Source organism: Falco biarmicus, chromosome 1 (genome assembly GCF_023638135.1).
Source record: "Falco biarmicus isolate bFalBia1 chromosome 1, bFalBia1.pri, whole genome shotgun sequence".
Lineage (NCBI taxonomy): Eukaryota > Metazoa > Chordata > Aves > Falconiformes > Falconidae > Falco > Falco biarmicus.
In genome coordinates, this window is record NC_079288.1 from 43348526 (window position 1) to 43372178 (window position 23653).

The window sequence follows — 23653 nt, forward strand, 5'->3', positions numbered from 1 at the left end:
AGACACCTAACACGATCAAGTGAGCAAGGACTACAGCAACCACTTTATTTAAATCTCACAAACAAAAGGAACAAGGTTTGCAACAAGTTAGTTAAAGAAACCAGCACTAATCCCAACTGTTCGCTAGGCGCTGCCTGTGTCTCTGCGCCTGATAAAAAAAGGTCCAACAACCTTTTTTTGCGATATGAAATATTTCAGGATAAAAAATGCTGTCCTTATCTTAACAGCTAACAAAACCGAGGAGGCAACAATTGCATTTTGAAAATTAAAAGTGTGATGTGCTACTGGAGAAACTTGGATTTTGCTCCGTGTAACTATGTGTCTTGTATGCTGAAAATAATTCTGTGTGAAACCTCAAACCCGTAAAAGAACAACTGATAATCTTTCATGAAGAATCCCAGAAACACTTTCATAAATCAGTACTATAAAATAGTAAGAAATTATGTAGGTTTTATAGCAAGCAGAGACCTATTCAAAATGCAGATCTGCCAACTTTAGCTTTTTCCTGCTACAATGACAGTGTTTCACAACTGCAGATACTCATTCTCCCATGCATGTCTCTTTAAGAAAAAACAAAACCAAAACCCCAGACAGTTCCACATTCCCTAGAAAGGAACTACATTATTTTTTGTAGCTGGTAACTCAGCTTCAAAGATAGTAAAGTCTGTCTGAAAGCAACAGGTTTGGCTCTCTGTGAATACTCTGACCAACAAGGAAAGCCAGTTTATGAGCATACTGGCACGGAGCAGGTACTCTGATAACACCCTGCAGAAGGAAAAAAAAAAAAAAAAGTTATTTTCAAGTCACTGCAACAAGCATGCATTCACTGTAACAAAGACAGTCCTGGAATTCAAAAGTCTGGATACATGTAAAATTCTTATTCCCTGTAGTTTATGCCAATTTGTCAAAACAACATTACATACCCTGAACACATTAAAAAAAACATGCTTTATAGAAGCAAAAAGCTTCCCAACTCCATCCCCCTCCTCGCGCCAAAAAAGCTTCTTATGCAGGTTTACATTTGATGCTGGATCTCACAGAAGGTGGGACGTGGGTAAGTCACGTGAAATATTTGTGATTACTGAACTAACAAATCTAAAGCGCGTCTCGTTGTGAGGTGATGGCATGCTGATCTCGGCATGCAACAGAAGAAGCCTCAGCTGAAATGGGAGGAACACCATTCCATCTCCACACAAAGAAGTGAGCATTTCTGCAGGTAACAAATAATCATTTCAGTTTTGCTTCTGAGACAGAATTTGGGACTAATACTTAAAATAACAAGTATTTTCCAGTGAGAATAAATATTACTTTTATCTTCAGACTTCAGAAGGACTGTGATTATAAAACGTCGAGCTCTCAAACTACCCCATAGGTCAAGAGGTGTACTTGCACGCTTTTTGGATCTGCGTGGGTGTTGTAAGGTGGTGTTTGGGTTGTTACTGCATGAAGATGTGCAATCTTAGAAAAATATTCTAATTTCCCAGAAAAAATACTTACCGACCAGTTGTAGTACATGTGGCAAAGCTTGTACGTTAAACGTTGTACGTGATCTGGTTTCAGCTTGCTAGTGTCATAAATTACATTATAATGAGTGGGTGCAACACAACCGTTTTTCACTGCTTGGCTCACAATAAAGAAATCATACCTGTAACAGGAAAAAGAAACCCTCAGAATTCCGATACAGAAAGGGCTGCTTTTCTTGGAAAAATGCAGACGCCCACGGATTTGTCTTACTTAAGCATACTGAGTAAAACCCAAAAGGATGCCTGTGCTGTGGTCACAACATAATCAGTTTTCTTTCTTTCTGAAAGGCCGGAAGATCTGGAAGAATGTAAATGGTCTTATTATATGGACAAAGTCTTACAACGACAAAGACCCTAACCATTCATCACATACATATACAGCGCGATAACCACGCTGGACACATACTGAACTGATGCCCCTCGTTTACTCTAGCACCCAAGCCATGTTCGGATGTCTGTCGCCTATTGCAGCACCTGGAACACCTGCAGCGAGTTGGCAAAATACAAGAGAGAAAGGCGAAACTATCGGACCTGTGCTGCCACAGATGACTGCACTGCTCCCTACGCACTCCAGCCTTCCCTGACCAAAGTCAAACCTTCCATCATGTACTGAATCAGCTTCTCGTTTCCCGCGTACCTGACCCTGAGCATCACGGAGCGCAGCATGCAAAACTGCTCAATGCCAACAGCAAGCAAGTGACATCAATGAGATCTGTGTACATGTTTTACCCACACCCATAACTGTACAATTCCGAACCTTCTTCTAGTGACTTCCCAACCACCCAAGAATACTTCCACCACTTGCTCATAAAATGCACCCTTACAAAGTAACAAGATTGATATGCAATGCCAGAGTAGAACCAGCCGAAGTTTAAATTTCAGGTAAAGGACAGCTGGGCAATCCTATCCATAGACACTCATTTGGTACTAAACCTTTAAAAATCAAAAAAGGAACCGCAAAAAGTGAAACACACACACACACGCTTACTTAAAGGGTATGGAATACTCTAAACATATACAAATACTGCACATTGAAACCACGAAATACTGCATAGCAAAGTTGTAAAAGCTAAGCTTGTCCATTTCTTTCACCTACACGTTCACACCAATTTCTTTTTCAAAAGGCCACCAGTGTGGAAAGTATTCTTCTGCTTGATCCCACAATCAGTTTAATATCAGATATATTTCCTTTATTATCAGGTTGCCAGCAAACAGAAGTGTTACTTCTACACTAACTTACCACTCCGGTCTGGTAACCACCACGTCAACAACAGTACCAGGGGGTGGGTTTATAGTTGCTCCACCACAATGTGCGAAGAACCTGGTATGCACTCGTTTCTTCACAACTATCACAGTAAGTCTCGGACTAAAATAAAACGCCAAGAAAAGAAAAAAACATTAATGTATCCAGAAAAACTGCACTAAGAGTTCTTCAGGAACAGATTCTGTAGAGCTTCAAATTAAAACCAATTAATTTAGAGTTCTCCAGGGCATTAATTTCATGTGTAAGTCTTCACTCATTGATTTAAACAGAAAATCGTAACTTTAAATTTTTAGTTTCAGGTGCAACTTCGATGCTATTTCTCACCAATCCAACTTTAATTAAGAGAGACACAATGAAGACCAAAAGGAGATCTTCTAAACACAGATCTGCTCTCTACCTCATCTTTTCATACAGATAACACGGCGTTTTAACAGTATTTTTGGTAAAGAGCAAGCCATTTATAGAAGCTAAACAGAAGTAGTAAGCACTTCAACTTCTACTTGCTGTAACTTGTTTTGTGCTCTGCTTGCCTGTGGCGTCAGGAAATATTCTTGTTTTTCAGAGCAGATTAAGAAACCAAGTCACTGCAGCTGCTAAGTTTTAAAGCAATGTTGAAAACTGCAGAACGTAAGTGACTGGACAGCAGACAGTCCTTTCCAAAGTGGAAAGAACTAAATGGGCCTACCGGAGACATGCAACAGTAACCAGCTTTTTCCACCAGTTCACCACATGCATCAAGAATGCCTTAAGTATACAGGTGTATACGTGTGCGTATTGAGTACTCACGTGGTGCATGTACTAACAGCTGTTCCTATTATAAGTTAGGTATCTCAAATAATGTAACCAGTCGCCATAAAAGCAATTATTTGAGCTCAAGTAAAAATAAGTAAGGATGAAAAGACGACAACATCTTCATCTGTAACCACTCTTTGTATCTCAGCCTGTACTCCCCTTGCAGTATGAAAAAGAGGGTTGGTGGAAGCACTTACTTGTAGTCTTTACCAACACTCTTCAGGCAATCCAAAAATTGAGGAACTTCATAATTAACCACAGTATTTAGTTGTCCATCTCCTACTCCATCACGATACACAATAATACGAGAGGGCAAATACTTATTCCACTTGAACCAGTCTCTTAGAGCAGCTTTAAAAAAAATCAAAAGCATAAAAGCTGTTGGCTACAACGACAATTTATACCAAAACATAAATGGATTTTTATTACTGGAAAAACAGCAGTAGGAGTTTTTAAACATAAGGTCAAGTCTGTCAGTCACCTGAAAGAGGTATGTATCATGATACACAAATGTTACCTGCAAAAAGTATACTGGTTTACCAGTGCACCAACAGAAAAAGAAAGAATCTAAGATTATCTACTCCGCTGGTGCTGGCCGCTCTCGCAGGAAGGAGCTGTCATCCTTTAAATCTGTCTCCTTTAAAACATTCTTTGAGGTGCATTGATAAGTATTACTTAATTATTGTTAAGAAATATGGGAACCAATAAGAGAATGTAGACAAAAAAGCCATTGATTTTCAGCAGTATTTACAACTGTATTTTTGATCTGTTTTTATCTAAATGCAAGGTTGGTAACACTGCCCCTCAACACAGCTGAGGCATATTTTGAGGAAGCTGAAGGGTCATTGCTTTGATCTGACTCAACAAAAGCAGAAAGCCTTCCCTTACTTTGCAAGCAGGCTTTGAGCCCATCCACAAGTTCTTGCCCACGACCTTGAACAGCACAGCGGGAGAACCACCTGTGAAGAACATGATGAAAGATGACCTTCAAAGCACTTCCCAGGCTTACTTCAGTGAATTTATTTTTTAAATGGCTACAACCACTTAGGTCTTTATGGGTACTGTGGGTCAATGCAGTGAAGCAAGAGTTAGCGTACTGTGAGACTGTTTCCCTTGCGAAGAAGCCCCTGTGGTAAGACAAAAGCCTTAGCACCATGTGCAGTTCCTCTCCATCAGAACACTCACACAAGTCAACTCACAGAGCAGAAAAGCCTGATGCCCTCCATTCATCCCAGACCTTGCCCCACCTTCTGTCCCCTCTTCCAAGCACTGTGGAAGGAGGACAAGGCTGTTCCTTAAGGGATGCAGTGGAAAAAAACCCCTCACAATATATAGTTATTAACAACATTCAGTAAATCAGTTTGGACAGTCTCATGATGGCCCACCGCATTCAAGCTACTTCTCAGCGAAGTCAAGATGTTTCTTTGGCATTCAAATCTTACCGTGTCATTGTTTGATTCAGGCTAGCAACAAATCCTGCAATCGACGGCTTTCCAGATAAAGTGTCATGGTAACAATCAATTCCCACAACCATCACCTGTTTCAACTTAAAAGGAATCAATACAGAACACACATTATCAGTACATAAAGACATGCCAAAGCACCTATCAACTCCGTCCTATAGTGTAATAAGACCCTGACATAAGTGGTACAGTTCCAGGACAATTCTTTAATTAGACATCTCCTTATGTCGTATTTCACTTCATGCCTCTTCTCACCAGCACAAAACAAACTACACAAAGAACAAGCAATTTTTTGGGGGGCGGGGGGAAAGGCTTGCTTTTAAATAAGGCTCAAAAGAACACAGTTACCATTTTAAAAAGATATTACTTACTGGAATCTCAACGCTCCAAAGTTCTCCACCCATTTTACAGTTCATTTGTAAGGCAATTTTCGTTGCTATGGCCATAGCAGTCTGAGGCTTGCTTAAAGTGCGAGCAATCACACACTGACTTGGAATGGGACAATCCGTACATAAGTATTTCTTGATAGCATCATATTTATCCTTTCGGGAACTGGACAAGACACAAACTGCCTTTAAAGAAAAAAAGAAGCAGCTGCATACTGACATTTGCATAACAGTTGTAGTTCTATAGGAAAAGTTTCTTATGCTCAAGAGAAATTCAAGCGTTCACAGTGCAAGAACAGCTGGAAAGTGTCAGTGTCCATACTTCAGAGCCAAGTACAAAGACTTTTCCAGAACGATACCCATAGTTAGCCCAGGGTTTGAATAGCAGTATGAGTAGGCATGTAGTAGATAACTCTGGAGCCAAGAGTTTCATTTCTGAGAATGAATCCCACCAGTCTTAAAAACACCAGTTACAGAGATTAACAAGATTTGAAATTATGGATTCAAATACATACTATGTTTGTGTTGGGGGTAATACTTTGCTGTAAAGCCCTTAAATAAGCTTCTGTTCTATCATCTACTTCAATCCTGAAAAGGAAAGGAAAAAATATGTACAGAAAAAAACCCCCAACTAACTGCTACTGAAACTTCAGCAAAAACATAAATGCTCATTATGCATCAGTGCTGTATGAACTGTCACATTTATAGCTATTAATAAACATACAATATTTACACATTTTGAGGATTAAGAGGAATCACCCTCAAATTAAAGTCTTCCAAAAGCAATTAAATTCAAAGTGAAAAGCAAGCACAGGTACTCAAAGAATGATATATGCAACGAGAACTAATCAGAACACATCTGAAGTCAGCAAGAAAACACATACTCCTTGTATTAAATAGATGTGGCTCTGCTTGAGAAGGCTTTCCTCAATGACCGTATGTCTAATACTGTTTGGGTTTGGCATGCTTTGACCCCCAGGGAAAGCTCTCACAAATAAAAGCACAAGTAAGGAAGTCAGCATGCAAATTGTTTTTGCCTGGGACTGAAAGTAACTTGTTTTATTAAAAATCTCACAGAAATCTGCAGTGTGACATACTACACTATCTCCTCATGTACAAGCCCAAGCATGCTAACAGATACACCTTAGTATGTATAAAATAATTTTTCCATCAGCTTTCTAAAGAGACTTACATGGTTGCCTTGTTCATTTTGATTCCCATAGATGGTGTGACTTTAAACAGATTCTGAAGTAGTGTATTAGCAACATCACAGTTGCGCCGTGTGTATACTAATAACCAGTTGTCCAGAGGCTTTGCGCAGATTAAAGGAGTTCCCCTAGTCTCCTTCGACCAATCCGCAAACTGAGGATTGTAATCAAACTGCAAATAAGAGATGGCAGAGAAAGAAAAATCAGCATCCTAGTAAAGAAGCTATACCACAACTACTTCCAGATACACATCAAGAACAGACTTTAACACTTCTGCCTAGAACAAATGACTTTATTTTTAGCTGTTCCTTTACTGCTACTGTCCCTACTTTAAAATAAGCTTTATCTAGCCCTTTCAAGAAATCCTACACTCTTCAAATGTTTCATTCATAATTATGCAAAGATACATAGAATTTTTAGCCCAGGTAACTTGTTACTATTTGTAGCACAAAACCTATGCAGCAAAGACACAGCTGTTTATGTATTGACTTATTTTTCACATATTTTTATTTTTAACAAGGTAACTGCTTGAGAAAAAGAAAAGTACTATTATAAAGAAGATATCAGGCCTTTTCAATAACAAGAATAAAAAAGGCTTTACCAAATACACAGATATACAGATGAGGATACTGTAAAATGCCCTTTTCCATCTAGCAACCATTCAAAACAAACAAAAGATCTCTATTACAGAGCAAATATATGTTGGTTTATGGCATAATTTAATTTTATGGCATATCTTTTATGACTTAATTGAAATCTAAGTTATTCATACTGAAGAGTCACCCCACCTTTGAGTGAACAGATATTGTATGTGGTCTGTCTACTGATACTGAAATAATTAGTGGCTTTTCATTTGAAGACGTTCATATTTTAATAAATGGGAACCAGTCAGAAACATCCCTAGTCTCCTAGTTTGTGCATCTGGAATTACTTTGTTTACACAGAGGAACTGTTTTGCAAGGAAGACACTATTGTAATGCAAGTCAGAAAAAATCTTCAGGGGTTTCTATACAGAACTTGTAAACAATTTCAGAAGTTTGCAGGTCCTCTGTTTGGACAAAGACTTTTGTATAATGTTTTAACTCATAATCCTTCATTTACAAACCAACAAGTAGTGTTTCCTTCCTTAATAACTTGCTTCATCAGTGAGAGATCCAGAAGATGTCAGAAGTTATTTACCACAGCTCCTGGTTGAAGGATCTTTTCTCCTTGAACAACTCTTCCCGTAAAGGATAGTAAATTAGAATCAAAGCTTAAACCCCAGTCTCGGAGTTCCTTCTGAACACTGTCATCTCTGTTTAAAAACAAGATTTAAATTAAACCCAAGAAATATGTTCTTGCTGAGACTTAAATAAAAAAAACAAACAGTAAGATTTCAAAAGTTTTGTTGCAAGAAAAAAGTTTGTCATGAAAAATCTGTAAGATAAAGAAGTACAAAAGATACTAAGGTAGCATACTTTTGGATGCAGTCAATAAGTTTTCCAATTTCACATTGTCTTTGCTCAGGTGGCAGTCGTGTATGAACAGCCAAGTCTTTCATCATATTAAAATCACTACGCATCTTCTCAGTTAATCCTGTTAACAGCAAAATGTTTTTCTGAGTAAAAGTTAGACTAAAGACTAAGAAAGTAAACTTGTAAGTCACGCAGATTAGCTATGCATGTACTGCAGACACGTAAAGTGGTGTCAGTAGTAATCAAGGTTTTCAGTTGCTCCCTGTACATATATTCCCATCTGCGCTGGGAAAAAGAAAAAAATAAATTAAAAAATCTGCATTTTTGCACTTGAGAAGAAACTACACAAGACATATAGCTCTGTATTTACATTCCTAGCAAAACAATTCTGAGATGGAAAGGTACTGCTAGCGCAAAATCAGTATCTCAGAGGAAAATAGATATTTATCTATCATACAAAATTGTCAATTTTTAGCAAACTTCTGTTTCAACAGAAGTTCTGCTGCCAAGAAACACTACAAGGTATCAGTAGGATAATGCTGAATTTTTGTATGCTGAAATAATTGTGTTCTGAATACGTATTATATATGCATTCATATATATATTCATATATCACATATATATATATTTTATATTATATAATATATATTGTATATATATTATATAGAAAATAATGCTGAAACATTGTATGCAAAGAGTATGCAACATCAAAATCCCTGGAACTTTTCAGCATCATGTAAACATAATCTTTTAGCTACAAAACTTGTTTCTAAAAATCACATTTATACAAACAAAACATTCCTACTTAACTTGAGAAGAGGCTGCTGTCAAAACACCAGTTTCAGCAGGCATTATGGTTGGACAGATGCTTTGTTAGTGGGCTGAACCTGACTGGAGGCCAGGTGCCCACCAAAGCCGCTCCGTCCGTCACTCCCTTCCTCAACCGGACAGGGGGGAGCAAGTACAACAAAAAGCTTATGGGTTGAGATAAAGATAGTAACAGGGAGAGGTAACAGGCAAAACTCGTACTGAACACAGCTAGAGGGTGAAGAGTGAAATGGTGGGGAATTTCTGTTGTGGTGGTGAAGCAACAAGGGGCGGATTGTGTGTAAACTGTCCACTTCCATTTGGTGTTGTTATGATGTTATTTTGATTTTGGTGTGGGGAATTTTTTTTTTCTTGATGTGAGTGAAATCTGTGATGAATGCAGATTTTAAGGAAAATTCTTAAATACGTGATTCACAGAACAGAGGTGGGGGGTGGAAAGCAAGTTCTTACAGAAGCCAAATCCATAGCGCCCCCAACACCAAAACCTTGCCATACAAACCCACTAAACTTTGATATGAAAAAACGCTACAGTACCTGTCAGGAAGCACAGCTCGGGAATTAACACCACCGGTACTGGCATCACAGTCCCTCTCTTCCTCCTAGACTGACTGATCAAGACAGGCTGGTTCAAGTCAGTAATTTCTTGATTGTATTGCTGTATTAGAAATACATACTGTATGTTAGTTTATTCATAACGAACTCAGTTTTCTTAAGCATAATGCTCACTTTAGAAAATGAGTATTTTTTCCTAGAAACAAACAAAACCAAAAGAAATGCAACCAGCAACTTTTTTTCAATTAGCATGGCTAACTTGAAAGGAACTCCTTTTGTCAGAAGCCGCCAAATGGGGAAGCACTATTCTCTCTGTTGGTGCCATCAAATTATTGACTTGCAAAAGACAACAGAAGCAATGCTTCTGCCTTGCTTGAGGCAATTACCACCCAGAGTATTCATCCCAAGACTGCGATCCTCATTCCAGTTCAGTAACGAACATTCCCACCCCACAGAGCAGTTTACTTCAAGGCATCACAGGAATCCAAGTGAAGTTTCTGAAATTCAATCCTCCCACAACCTTTCCTTGCATCTGGCAAGAGTTGGTCTGTCTAGCAGTCACTAATTTAGTTCAGAAGAAAAAAAAACACAAAAAGGTGACAAGCTGACAGTCAACAAACATACTTCATAATTCAACTTTTCCTTTTTCTTAAAGGGAACCACACCTCAGAAACTACTCAAAGGCTAACATTTTTGTAAAAAAAAGCAGGATCACAGCAAAGGCAAGATGGCAGAGAAAATCTGTAATTTATAAACTCCATCCCGAACTAGAATGGATAATATTAATTTTGCTGCTAGCTTATTAAGTCCTACCCTGTTTCCAGTTGAAACTGATGGGCAGAAAGATTTCACAATTACAGTAGTAGGCCCATAAACTTTGCTGCAAAGAACCAAAATTATCAAAGAGTAACTTCTCTTAAGATGATTGTCCATATATTCTACCTTCAGTAAATTATCAGCAAACTTGCTGAGGGTACACTCCGCCCATCACCCACGTCATCAATAGAGACGTTAAAACAGGACCGGACAAAGTACTGAGCCCTGGGGTACACCGCTAGTTACTGGACTCCAGCTACATATCATGCCACCCATCACCATGCTCTAGGCCTGTCCATGCAGCCATCTGTCAATCCACTTCATTGTCTGCTCATCCAGCCCATGCTTCACCAGCTTCTCTACAAGGATCTTACAGGAAACAGTGTCAAAAGCCTTACTGAAGTCCAGGTAGACAATACCCGCTGCTTTCCCCTCATCTATTAAGCCAGTCATTTCATCACAGAAGTTTATCAGGTTGGTCAAACATGACTTTCCCCTGGTGAAGCCACGCTGACTGCTCCTCATGACTCTCTATGTCCTTCACATGCCTGGAAATGTTTCCAGGATTAGCTGCTCCATCGCCTTCCCAGGGATCAATGTGAAACTGACTGGCCCATATTTCCCTGTGTCATCCTCCTTGAACTTCCAGTAGGACTGAAGACAGTAGTGACTTTTTATTTCCTCCAGCCATTGGGCACTTATCCCCTATCACCAACATCATTCAAATATTATTGACAGTGGCCTGACAACATGAGCCAGGTGCCTCAGTTACTTGTAGGTGCAATCCACCAGGGCCCAGGGACTTGCTCAAGTATTCCCTGACCTAATTCTCTTCCACCGATGATATGCCTTCCTTGCTCCAGACTCTTCCCTGGTCTCTGGGGCCTGGCAATCCTGAATGGCCATCTCTCTAGTAAAGACTGAGGCAAAGGCAGCATTCAGCACCTCATCTTTTTCCACACCCTATGTCACCAGGGGCCCTGCCTCATGCACAGCAGTGGGGTCAAATTTTCCCTAGTCTTCCTTTTGTTGCTTACGTACTTATAGAAGCCCTTCCTATTGCCTTTAACATTCCAGGCCAGATTCAATTCCAGCTGGGCTCTGGCTTTCTCAATCTCGTTTCTGCATGCTGGGCCAGTGTCTCCATATTCCTCCCAGATTACCTGTCCCTGCTTCCACCTTCTGTATGTCTCCTTTCTGAGTTTTTCCAGGAGCTCTTTGTTCATCCATGTAGGCCTCCCAGCATTTTTGCCTGACCGACTACTCATTGGGACGCACTACTCATGCTGAATCATGCTGCATAGGTTACTCGCTACCCTCAGATTACACAGTATTCATTAAAAATAAAATTCTATTAAATAAAAACATGAATTACAAATCCATGCATAAGTAAACCTCTGACAACGCTCTAACATTTCAAGTTAAAGCATAATGCACACATTGACCATTAGGTTTCCATACCCTTTTGTAGTAGTCTACGTAGCTGATCTCAGAACCATCTGCTTTTCTAAAGGTACACTGTGGACTGGCATCCCAGTCAATGTCATCAACTCTGTATGTTCTGTTATTGTACCTAAATAAACAATGTAATCAGTTTGGGGATTTTTGATCTTAAATAGAAAAGAAATATAACTGCAGGATGAGTTAATAGTAATATCCATGGAAATTGAAAGTTTTGCTCCTATCAGCAGCAGTAACTTCAAGTTTTCACCTGTACGAGGCTATCAATTCTACTAAAAACTAAACCGTAAGAAAACCAAATGAAACCAGAACTAAACTAGTATGTACTACCCCTGCTCTTACAAACACTGTCATCTCAATACGCTTGCTAGCTTGACAATGATGTCATTTTCACGCTTTCTGATGCTTCTTTATATAGCTCAGGACATGGAACATCCCAAAAAATAAACAGCTCTCTAAGACAACAAGAGTTGAGAGAGACTTACTTTGTAAGAACAATTAAACCTATCAGCTCTTTAGTACAGGCATCTCTAAATCTTTGCTCTTCTTCAACCTGGTAATACAGACTGTACATAAAATCCAACACTGTTTCACTGCGAAGAACCTTATGGCTCACATCTGTACATAACATAATGCTTTCCTCATACTGCAGGACAGAACTTGTGAAGCCCGGCCAAACCATCAGCCTGCCAAAAGAGAACATACAGAATCTTAACGTGCTTTAAAGCATCTCTATTCTCACCCTGAGCAATTTCCGTCCACTTTCCCAGACATCGGAAAGCTGTTAAGACACAAAGAAGCTGTTATCCAAATATAACCAAGCTCCTGAAAGTTAACAAAATGAAAAATGTTTTACATGCAGGTATCCTTAGTCGAGATAAAAGGAGATTAACTGAACGATGTAGCAATATAACTGAAGTGAAATAAAGGATGCCCCAAAACTTAAGAAATCCATTTGGTGCCATTAGTCTTAAATATCTTATATACAAAGTTTATGGGTATCCAAGACACTTTAACAAGACTAACAGTTTATCTAGTTGAACACCATCCAGTTACTTCCATCAACCAGGTTATGTAGGCAAGGAGTACACCACAGCCATATGATGAGGCCCCAGTCAAACTCAAAGCTTGCTAACTTGTGCAACAGGCTTAGGGCTAGCGTGGAGCATCAGTAACATTATACACAATCCTGGCAGGGAATGAGGGCAAGATGTGACAGTGAGAAATAGGTGAGTTCCACAACTACCCATCCAGCGGGGTATGGCCAGATACGAATTTACATGGCAGATTAAATGGTCTTCAGAATGAAGGCTGGAAACTCCTAAGCTTTAGAATTCAAGTATTCGGAGATCTCAGGCTTCCAGACATTTAGGCAAGTTTTCTTGACAGTGGAGTAGAAATGTAATAGCAGAACACACACTGGTAACAAGTAATGAGATCTTACACATAGAAGAAAGTAAGTTAGAGAATGAGGTCTCGTACTTCCCAGGAATACCAGTTTTTTAAGTCCATAGTTTTATTACAAGATAAACCACCAGAGTGGTGTATAAGTATCATCCTTTGTCCCTGCACCCCTCCTACGCCCAAGTATCCTTTTTGCCAAACCTGTGATTAGGGATGCTGATTGGGTCACTGGGGTTATAATAATTACGTCCAATCTGCTGCAAATTCAGCATCTTCAAAAGCCTGCAAGATGAAATATGGATGTCATTTACCATTATTATTCAGTTTATCAAACCATGCATGGTTCCAAACCTCTGCACAACCTCAGTTTTTGTTCATCTGACTAGATAAACAATCACAAATGTGACCTTTTAATTACTAAATTCAGAAAGGCCATGGACATTTAATTAATGACAATCCGTTGAGAATAAGTTAGCATACAACCCAACCCTTCACCAACCAGCTGAAGGTAGCAGTCTAATGAACCAGGCAGTCCAGGTACCCAGGTTAAGTAGAAAGATTGCAGAAAAAAACAGGTGATTTGCCAGCTCAAGGTTCTGCACTGCTAACTGCTTTAAAAGGCAAATCCAGAAACAAGTAGAGGGCAAGGGTAAGACTAATTGCCTACAACAGCACTCCAGTGTGAGTCTGCCTGCTCAGGGAAAAGGTATAAACGCCATTCACATGAACAAGTGCCAGGAATATGCATGTAACTGCACATTAAAACGTCACCAGATGTGGTTGGCCGCATAGTAATGTTAGCTACAAAGGCTTCAACATACAGATTTGTTACATTGATTTGTAGTCCACTCTTTGGAAAGGAAAAACTTAAGTCAAATATTTTTAGAATTATTACTTCTTATGAAGACACAACTTGGACAGCAAACCTTCTAAAAATGATGTTGTAAAACTGCAGACAGGTAGGTGAAGTAGGTGGCAACTCATTAGTCAATGTGATTGTTATCTTCACACCCTCTCCATTTCGAGTCCTACTGAACACTTCAGTAACCTGAGAAAGCAAAGTTTTGTTAATAAAACTAGAGGCAAACAGGGCTATATCTGGACTTTGCTCCACTAATATCGAATGGGACTTGCGCATTAAGAGTCTAATAAATCAAGACTTAGCTGAAACAGGAATTTGATTTCCTACTACAACTGTGAACCGTAACTTAAAGCACTTCATTCATTTGGGTGAAGATGACTACAGGATTAGAATGGAGGCCATCCACAAAGCAGCTGAATTCAAGATGAAGACAGGAACATGGCTTACCAATTCACATTGCAGGAAAAGACTCAACTTGAGGAAATAAATTTAATATATTGCCAATTAATATATTTTTCATTACTGATTCAGGTACTAGGGGGAAAAATAAGATACAGCGATAACATCTTCCCCCTCTCCCTTTTCCAGGCTCAAACTTACTCCAGACTCCTCTGCCCTGCCCTGTTAACGCCACCAGTTACACTCAGCCCCTCCAGCGAGGCAATGAATAGCACAAGGTGCAGAGTTGGGGGAGACAGGGGTTACCACTCGTACACATGGCATTTCCCCTCTGCTCCTCCTTTCTCCTCATTTTCTTCTGCTCTGGCATTCCAACCCCCCACCTTTTTTAAATACACAGAGGTGCCATCAACTTTGCTGATGGGCTCAGCTTTGGTCTGGGCCGGGGCTCGAAATGGCTGTGTACAGCACAGGGCAGCCCCTAATCTCTTTCCATGGGGGCCATCCCACACACACACCAGCTACCAAAACCTTGCCACACACACACAGTACATGTTGGATGTTAAAATACAGAAGTTACAAAAAGACATAAGAAGAAAGAAAATTAAAGGAAAAATACTTTCTATACTATCCACTTCTGTGCAGGGCATTACTCTAGTCTGCAGAACCTAAGCATTAGGACCAGATATTTATTACCAAATTTCTCTACATAAGCAAATTAGCTTATACTAATATATCCGATCCACTTAAATGTACTCATGGGGACATCAATTCTAACTTCGCCCAGACCAGTAAGAAACAAGATGCATCACAAAATGCAACTCAAAATAAAAAAAATAAATAGCATTCTTGTATCATACCTTATTCCCTAGTTTTTTTGGCAGGAATAATACCGATCCATCAAACGCATGTGTCTTTCCAATTAGCTCTTCATGCTGAAACAGCAAAGCTGATCGAAGACGGCGCGCTTCCATCTCAGGACTATAGCCAACATGGTACTGATATAAAGCCCACTGGGGTCGAGACGTCAAACGGACGTAATTTGCAGTTAATTTTATCCTATCACCTGAAGAACCTAAAATGAGAGGCAAACATCTTAGGAGTTACACAATTTTACTAGCTTATAGTAATTCAACAGCTCTGAGAAATTTTAAAGTACTAAGGCATTCAGACAAAAGATCAGAGGTCAGTTGCGTTCTGCAACTGTTCTAGACTCAGCAAGCTATAGGAAATGCTCACATAGGCACAGTGTTACAGACACCCACCTGCTTATCAGAGCTTTTTATAGTTCCTTCAGTTGTCAGGAAAAATCTCTCATCAAACGAGGTAAGCATTTAGATCAGTAACCTGCCCCCAAAAGGGTTAGTACCAGGTACTAGAGAGAATTTCCACCAAAACATACACTTCCTTTGTGGACAAATTAATCTTTCTTTGTACGACTCATAAGCACAATGCAGAAAGTAACAGTTGAGTATCAGTCACTAGACATAACCACATTCTCATTCATGTGTGACAAGATGACATTTCTTGTGGTATTTCAAGATTTTACAAACAAAAAACCCACAACAGCAAGAACTACCTCCAGATCACTTACGTATCTAACATATTTCTTCCCATTTTTTTCAAGTCTCATTCCAATTTCTTTTAGGCTTAAAGACACAAGTCTAATACAAAAAATACACTACAGACAACTATGGATCACTCATTTTAATCTGGCTTTCATTATCCATTTTTTTCTATCTCAAATACAACACCCCAAATGAAAACAAAAAAATCCTACCACATACAAAGCATGTATGTTACACTAGAAAATCGTACAAAGCTATAAAGAGGCCAGCAATACAGCTGCCTACGAAGTACAGCAAACCGTGATCTAGCATTAGCATAGCTCTAGAAAGAAAATCTACGTGAGAATGAAAACTACCATACTGCTTCTGCCCTGAAGTGACTTGAGCAGAACTAAGCCCCGACATTCCTGGACCTGTGGCATGCTCCAGCTATCGTCTAATTAACCAAAAGTGGACTACAGTTACTGTCATATCGTTGTGATGTCTCACAGAGTCACTTACAATACAAAACTATTACCAACTGTCCTGATTTCAGCTGGGATAAAGTTAATTTTCTTCTCAGTAGCTCGTACAATCCTGTGTTTTGGATTTACTATGAGAATAATGTTGATAACAGACTGATGCGTTCAGTTGTTGTTAGGTAACATTCATACTCAATCGAGGACTTTTCAATTTCTCAGGCCCTGCCAGCAGGAAGGCTGGAGGGGCATGAGAAACTGGAAGGGGACACAGCTGTCAGACAGCTGACCTGCACTAGCCAGAGGGACATTCCATACCAGAGCCTCATGCTGAGTATATAAACTGAGGGAAGAAAAAGGAAAGGCGGGGGGGTGTGGGATTCAGAGTGGTGGCGTTTGTCCTCCCAAGTAACCATTAGCATGTGCTGGAGCCCTGCTCTCTCGGAGGTGGGTGAACACCTGCCTGCTGATGGGAAGCAGTGAATGAACTCCTTGTTTTGCTTTGGTTGCATACAGCTTCTGCTTTACTTATTAAACTGTCTTTATCTCAACTCACGAGTCTTCTCACTTCCATTCTTTCAATTCTCTCCCCCATCCCACTGTAGGGGGACTAAGCAAGCAGCTGTGTGGGGCTTAGTGGTCAGCTGGGGTTAAACTACAACCACAACACTGGTGCAGAACCTGCAGTGTTGAACGCTAAAAATAATTGTGTTCTAGCAAGAAGGCAGGACCATCATGACCGCCTGATTTTACTTTTTTGATATGCATGATTTCATCTCAAGGAAGGAAGAATATAACCTTTTATTTAAACTAAAAAATTTCTTCAGAAGATGTCCCAAATTCCACGATCTTAACTAATTTGGTTAGGTCAATGTGTTACAAACCAGAACTTCTAGAAAAAAAACCAACCTTCTACTAAATACCAAACTTCTAGAAGCAAATCAAGAGTCCTGCTTGAAGAAGTAGACAACAGGAACATACAAGGATCATGACTTACGTCTAAATAGTGGCAATTTAAAATGCTACATAACTTCTGTCTGAAGCACTGCCATCAGACATCATCTTACTGTTCCTCTTCAGATATCAGGAATAACTTTTATCTTTTTCTAGTACACAATGAAGGTTTTCTTATTTTGTTCTCTAGGGAATACTAAAAGCATAAGCAAAGCAAAACTGTTTTTCATTCCAATTTGTTTATATGTCATAGTCTAATCTGAACATACCAGTTTTTGATTCTTGAACGTGTTCGATGGCTTGCCGAGTATTTATGCCAAGGTCATGGAAATCTCTGTGACGGCCACCCCTATCTCCGAAAGACAATTTCTGAAATCCCACAGAAAGCTGTAATCCTATTGTTTTGAAATTTAATGAAGAGAAAGAATTGAAATCAAGTCTTACATACAAAGAAGAATTAAATACAATTCAATTTTGAAAGTCATATATATAAAAAATTAAGAGAAATCCTGACACGTTAAGTTTCAGCTTCTGCTACACAATAAATTATTTTTAAAAATAACATTCAGGTAATTCATAATAAGTTCCTAAGATTTACAGACAGTTAACTAGTAGCAGCTTGCTAGCCAGAATAAAAAAAGATGTAAACTGCAAATCAGTAAATTCTTCTGCAAATACAGGGATGATGGATCTTCCATTTCATCTCTAGCTGGCATTGAAATGTTTAAACGCACTGTGATGTGAAATAGGTAAGGAAGTTTAATTTCCTTATTAAGAATTAAGGAAAACAATGAAATAAATGAAATATCAAAGTGAAATTTACTATTGGTAGTCATGCAGTTAAGTTGTGCCATCTGCTTTTTAATTTATTTTTAAACTATTTTGGTAAGAGGAGATAGTATAGATGGAGTAGAGCACACTTGAAGTAGTTTTCAAAATTCCTAGTTCAGTTATACTGCACTTTAGAATGGCAATACTATCATCACAAGGTACATACAGGGAACTTTTCCAAATCTTAGTAATAAATCTCATTTTGAAAAGAAAACCTAGAAATACAGTTTAAAGAATATCTGAATTGCATTCTCTTCAAAGCGTGTGCTCTTACAGGCAACGAACATTTTCACTCTTTCTGACCTTCTGGCCTTCTCCCATCCTGGTCTCCTGGAACACGCTGAGGGACCCTCTGTTGCCCATGGCCACCCAGTGGTTCTGAGAGCGCTGGAGGAATCCCTGGCTGCTGGGGGTGCTGACAGCTGGTTGGCTGACTTGGCAAAGTCTCCTGAACCTACAACAGTTAGGGACAGCTTTTCCTACTGCAACTGAAAAAACCAGCGTACTTCCAGGAGTAGAGCAAAACAAAGTCACTAACCAAGTACAGAACACTCAAACACCCAAGTGTAACAGCTACCTAAGTTTAATTTTTTTTTCCCTATATTAAGTAGTAGAGTTATTACTCTGTACTTCAAATTCCAAAATAACAGGGTTCAGGAATTATTTTTTTTGCAAGTTAATATTCATTTAACTAGTAGTATATGCAAATCTTCTCTTTGCAAGCTCTAACTAAAATTTCTGGACTTCTCATTTTTAACAATCCCTCTGATACTTCAAGTAGCTGATTACTTATTTTACAAAAACAGCTTTTGTAAGTTTAGTGTCTAGTGAATAAATAATATTAAAAAGTGTCATGCCTAGAAGAACTGCAACACACAACCCTCAGCCATAAGCAATCCTGCAATTCAGAGTTTCATGTTACCAGATCGCAGTCTACCCCACATTAGTCCCTCCAGGAGTAATCAAGTTCTCCAAGCGTAAGCAAGCAAGAGGCCAGTGTCAAGGATAATCATGAAAGCTGAGCTAGAGGGCCAGCCTGGCTCCGTCTTTCCCTGCAACACAGCAGAATGTCACAAACTGCCCACAATCCATTCCTGGAGTTCCTCTACTTGTTTGCTCTGAGAGCTCTTGCTACCCATCTTGCAGTTCTCACATGCATGTTCTGACACTAAACACAAGATCAGTAACTAAGCAGGCCCCTCTGGTTTTATACTCTCCATGTTATTTTTACGTGTTGTAAGATCTGCCAAAAGTATACCTTCTAAGAAGTCTTTAAACACCCATAAGCATTGCTGCAAAATCAAATGCACACTACCCTAAAGAATATTATGTGAAAATTATCAGAGTGCAGTACTATCACAGTAACAGCATATTATCACAAGTTTTGTGCTCCCTGTAGTATTCATAAAAGCAGTTCAGGAAAGATCAGTTCTGCTTTGCCTCACCTATATTCCATCGTTGCTCCTGAAGGAAGTGGTAATCCCACCTACATGGATTCTCTAGTCCAACAGCTAGGCAGAGCCCTGCGATCCTGAGCTCACTGTATTCCTTTCCCATCCATTAAAGGATCAGAACAGAGCTCCATGTCAAGTCACAAACTGAAGGGCAAGATTATGCTGGGATAGGGTCCACTGTATGGGTGTGGGGAAGGGGAACAACAGTCTTGTTCTTCATAGAAATACAAGATAAATCAGGCTGGAAGAAACCTCGAGAGGTCTCTAGCCCAACCGCCTGCTCAAAGCAAAGTGAATCATGAGGTCTGATCAGGTTGCTCGGATTTATCCCATCTCCAGGGATGCAGACTGCACAACCTCAGTATGCTTGGCTGTTCTGCACTGTGTTCCAGTGCTTGACAGTCCTCATCATGAAAACATTTTTTTTTAATGTCCAATCTGAACAACCCTTGCTTCAGTTTGTGTCCATTGTGTCTCATCTTCCCACCATGCACCACTACGAAAAGCCAAGCTCCACCCTCTCTGCATCCTCCTTGGAGGATGCAGTCTCCATGTCGGGAAGAACTTGCCAGGGACTGACCAATCTATCCTCTTTCTTACCCCTGCAGCAAGATCACAGGGTTGTCAGGACATCAGTAAGGAAAGGCAGGCCCCTGACCTCCTTAAACCTCACTAATGCCTTTTGATAAAAGCCTCAGTATTAAGAACCTGGTGTACTATGACATCTCTGTATCAATGCAGTGTAAAAGTCAAGTAATGGGATGGTTCCCTTCTACAACACATGGCTAGTTCTTCCAATCTTCCCCTGCCATCAGCACAGATTATGTTCTCACTTAACCTGAGACAGAGTGCACGCCCTCATTTTCTAAATGTCTAACATAAACGCTCCTACTCGTTCACAATCTCTTTTCAGCATGTCTTTGGAAACACTTCTGGAACTAACCCTCTTGGAGGGAGATACATGTAGTCTACGTGGTAGAACAGGAAAAAAAAAAAAAACAATGCAGACTTTTATCCACTCGGACTGCATAGTCCCTAAACCTTACTGTTTCCTTTGGTTTCCTCTTTGCCTACAGCAGGACACTGGTATCACCTCCTGACTACTGCTAACAATTTTATTCATGTTAAAGAGACAAAATCTGAAGTAATCAGGTCTCTTAGGTTTATAAATTCAGTTCCGGGTTCAAGAGGTGCATCAGTGCCACTGCTAATGCAAGACGCATTTCACTATTTGAGAAACAGACCTGTAAACTACCTTTTATCACGACTTAAACTCATCTGACACTGGCAAGAAATGGAATAGAAACACTCCTCCAACCTAATAACATTCTCAAATGAAAGTTTATTATTAGTAACTGACAAATTTGAGCAACTGCTTTAAAAAAATCTCCAGGTATGGGGCAATAGCTACAAACACACAAGTATGAACAATTTTCAAGCCATGGACTGACCAGGCCACATATGCACAAAATAATCCCTAAACACTAACTCAAATGCAGTCAGAAAGTCCTTAATATTAAAAGTAAAAGGACCAGATTCTGGCCAAATATACATTAATAGCAGCAGCAGACTAATGTGTTCTGCTTCTCTGCAGGCTTATCACAGTGGACAAAACGTGCTATGAAAACGTCTACCTATTTCCACTAGCTCTATTATAGCAACTGTACTACAATAGATCACTTGGTTGTAAGCACACAAAAATTTCCTTAATAAAAAGGAGTTAATGTAACTACACGCATGACACATTGCCCTGGTTTCAGCTGGGATAGTTAATTTTCTTCTTAGTAGCTGGTGCAGTGCTGTGTTTTGGATGTGATGTGAGAACAATGTTGATAGGACACTGATGTTTTTAGTTGTTGCTGGGTGATGTTTATACTACATCAAGGATTTCTCAGTTTCTTGGGCCCTGCCAGGGAGAGGGCAGGAGAGGCACGGGAAATTGGGAGGGGACACAGCCAGGACAGGTGACCCAAACTAGCCAAAGAGGCATTCCATACCATACGGCGTCATGCTGAGTATATAAACTGGGGGAAGAAGGAAGGTGGGGACATTTGGCATTATGGCATTTGTCTTCCTGAGTAACCGCTATGCATGATGGAACCCTGCTTCCCCGGGGATGGCCGAACACCTGCCTGCCAATGGAAAGTAGTGAATTAATTCCTTGCGTTATTTTTTTAATCTTTTTTATGAAAGAATCTTTATTCTTATATTAACCCTCAAGTTTTACATTCCTTTCTGATTCTCCTCCCCATCCCTCTGGGTGAGGGCAACTGAGCAAGCGGCTGCATGGTACTTGGTTGCCAGCTGGGGTTAAACCATGACACATATATACACACACACATAACATCTAACATATATACCTGATATTAAAATAGGAAGTAGCTGAGCTATGACATTCCAAAGCCTAGCTGCACTCTAAATTTAAAGGAGAGCCAACTTACAGATGCAGCTCCGACAGAAGGAATAGTACTCTCCTGTGCTGGAGGTCTTCCTCTTGCTCTGGCTCTAGCTCTTCCAGTCATCTTCTAAGACAAACCACCTATAGCATTAGTGTTCAATCTTCTCCTTCCCCCACCCTTATTCCAAACAGTATTATGAGCAGCACCACTGCATTTACCCTTGTTTAATTTCAGCTGGTTCACTAAAATACACCCTCCTCTGCAAAATGTCCTGCTCTTGGAACTAATGCAGCCACAACAGGTAGCGTGGGGGCGTTACAGCTTCTTACACTCAAGTTTGAACTGACCAGCACAACCCACCACAAATTCTGAAGCTGTGAAGCAAGTCAACGAAATGGTAGAGCACGGCAGGATCTGCAACCTCAGCCAAGAATAAGTCGGAGCCTACTGATACTACTTTCAAGTGATGCTCAAGACTCAACTCAACCTAATTTGTTACATTACCCTAGGGGCAGGGAATGCTTCACCCAGAGCAAATGCCAACCGTTACCACCTGCTCGGCTACCTAATGAGGCAAACCGGCCCCACAGACCTGTCTGTCATCACATGCACCCCGCCCCCCACCCCCCCTTTCAGTGTGGGCTCAGCCATAACTTCTCTGCCAGCCTTGAGCAGTTTTTGGGGCCAAAACCCGCGCCCAGAGGCGTGTCCAACCCCCACTCTGCTCGGCCCTCTGTGTTACCTCAACCTGTGACCGGGGCGCAAAGGGACTACTGCTCCTACTGCTGCAATACGCAACAGCCCGTTCTCGTCACAACTCCACACGACTCTGTTCCCACGAAGGTCAACAGCCAGCCCACCACTGCCCGCAGGCCGGGCCCCCGCCACAGGAGCCGCCACAACCACCTCAAAGCGGCCGCTCTTCCCCTCGGCGTAATGGCGCCGGGGGCAGCTGCACGCCGCCGCGGCTGCACGCACTAGCGGCGCAAGGCGGGAACGCACACCCTCCTCCGATTGGCTCCTGAGCCCCGAGCTCTGCCGGAGAGTCCCGAAGGGTGGCGCCGGCCGCGGCGCGCAGAGCCGAAGGGCGCCGCAGCACAGCGCCCGTGCCCGCCCGCCGGGCGCCTCCTCGGGCTGCGCCGCCCTCCCCCTCCTGTATCGAGGCCGCTGGCGCCTCCTGCGTGATGTCTGTGATGTGCGTGATGATCCGTCGGCAGAGAATTTTCCTGCCAAAACCTCTTTCGTCCTCCCCCCGCTTCCTGCTTGGAACATAAATTAAGTGACCCAGAAGGTGGTGCAATGCAACAAGAAATAAACCCCTGTGAGTCGCGTCAGCGACGGGGCGCGCTCGCAGCAGCGAGGACGGCTGCCGCGGAGTGTTCCCCTCCGCGGGGTGTTCCTCCGCGGGGCGGCGGGCAGGCGGGCGGGGGGGGGAAGAGGAGGAAGAGGAAGAGCACCTTTTGCCAAGTAAGGCTGACTCGATCGCTGTGGCTGTCACAGAGGATCGCACCTTGTGTTTTAGGTGCTTCACAACAGAATAGCACAGCTCAGGACCTGGAAGGAATTGGCCGTGAGCA

General features: G+C 40.9%; 1 protein-coding gene across 1 annotated transcript; it reads right to left on the minus strand.

Annotated features, from left to right (window-relative positions):
• Nucleotides 1-18: 18 nt before the first annotated feature.
• Nucleotides 19-23169, minus strand: PIWIL1 (piwi like RNA-mediated gene silencing 1). The gene is made up of 21 exons (XM_056342827.1): nt 22819-23169; nt 22119-22202; nt 18527-18677; nt 17662-17787; nt 15273-15487; nt 14078-14199; nt 13353-13433; nt 12233-12433; nt 11748-11859; nt 9453-9573; nt 8094-8211; nt 7816-7930; nt 6621-6808; nt 5940-6016; nt 5414-5610; nt 5022-5125; nt 4468-4538; nt 3777-3930; nt 2764-2889; nt 1498-1645; nt 19-765 (listed from the first exon to the last, which is right to left on the minus strand). The coding sequence occupies exons 2-21, from the start codon at nt 22197-22199 to the stop codon at nt 649-651; spliced, it is 2625 nt and encodes an 874-aa protein (XP_056198802.1). The 5' UTR covers nt 22200-22202; nt 22819-23169; the 3' UTR covers nt 19-648.
• Between the last annotated feature and the right edge of the window lie 484 nt (nt 23170-23653).

What these genes read in the sequence shown, in the direction of transcription:
- PIWIL1 (XM_056342827.1), bottom strand. Translation starts at nt 22,199, where the DNA reads ATGACTGGAAGAGCTAGAGCCAGAGCAAGAGGAAGACCTCCAGCACAG. An exon ending in TTTGGAGCGTTGAGATTCCA is followed by an intron (nt 5,126 to 5,413) that starts GTAAGTAATATC and finishes ATTCCTTTTAAG; the next exon opens with TTGAAACAGGTGATGGTTGT. An exon ending in ACATGTACTACAACTGGTCG is followed by an intron (nt 766 to 1,497) that starts GTAAGTATTTTT and finishes TTCCTTCTGCAG; the next exon opens with GGTGTTATCAGAGTACCTGC.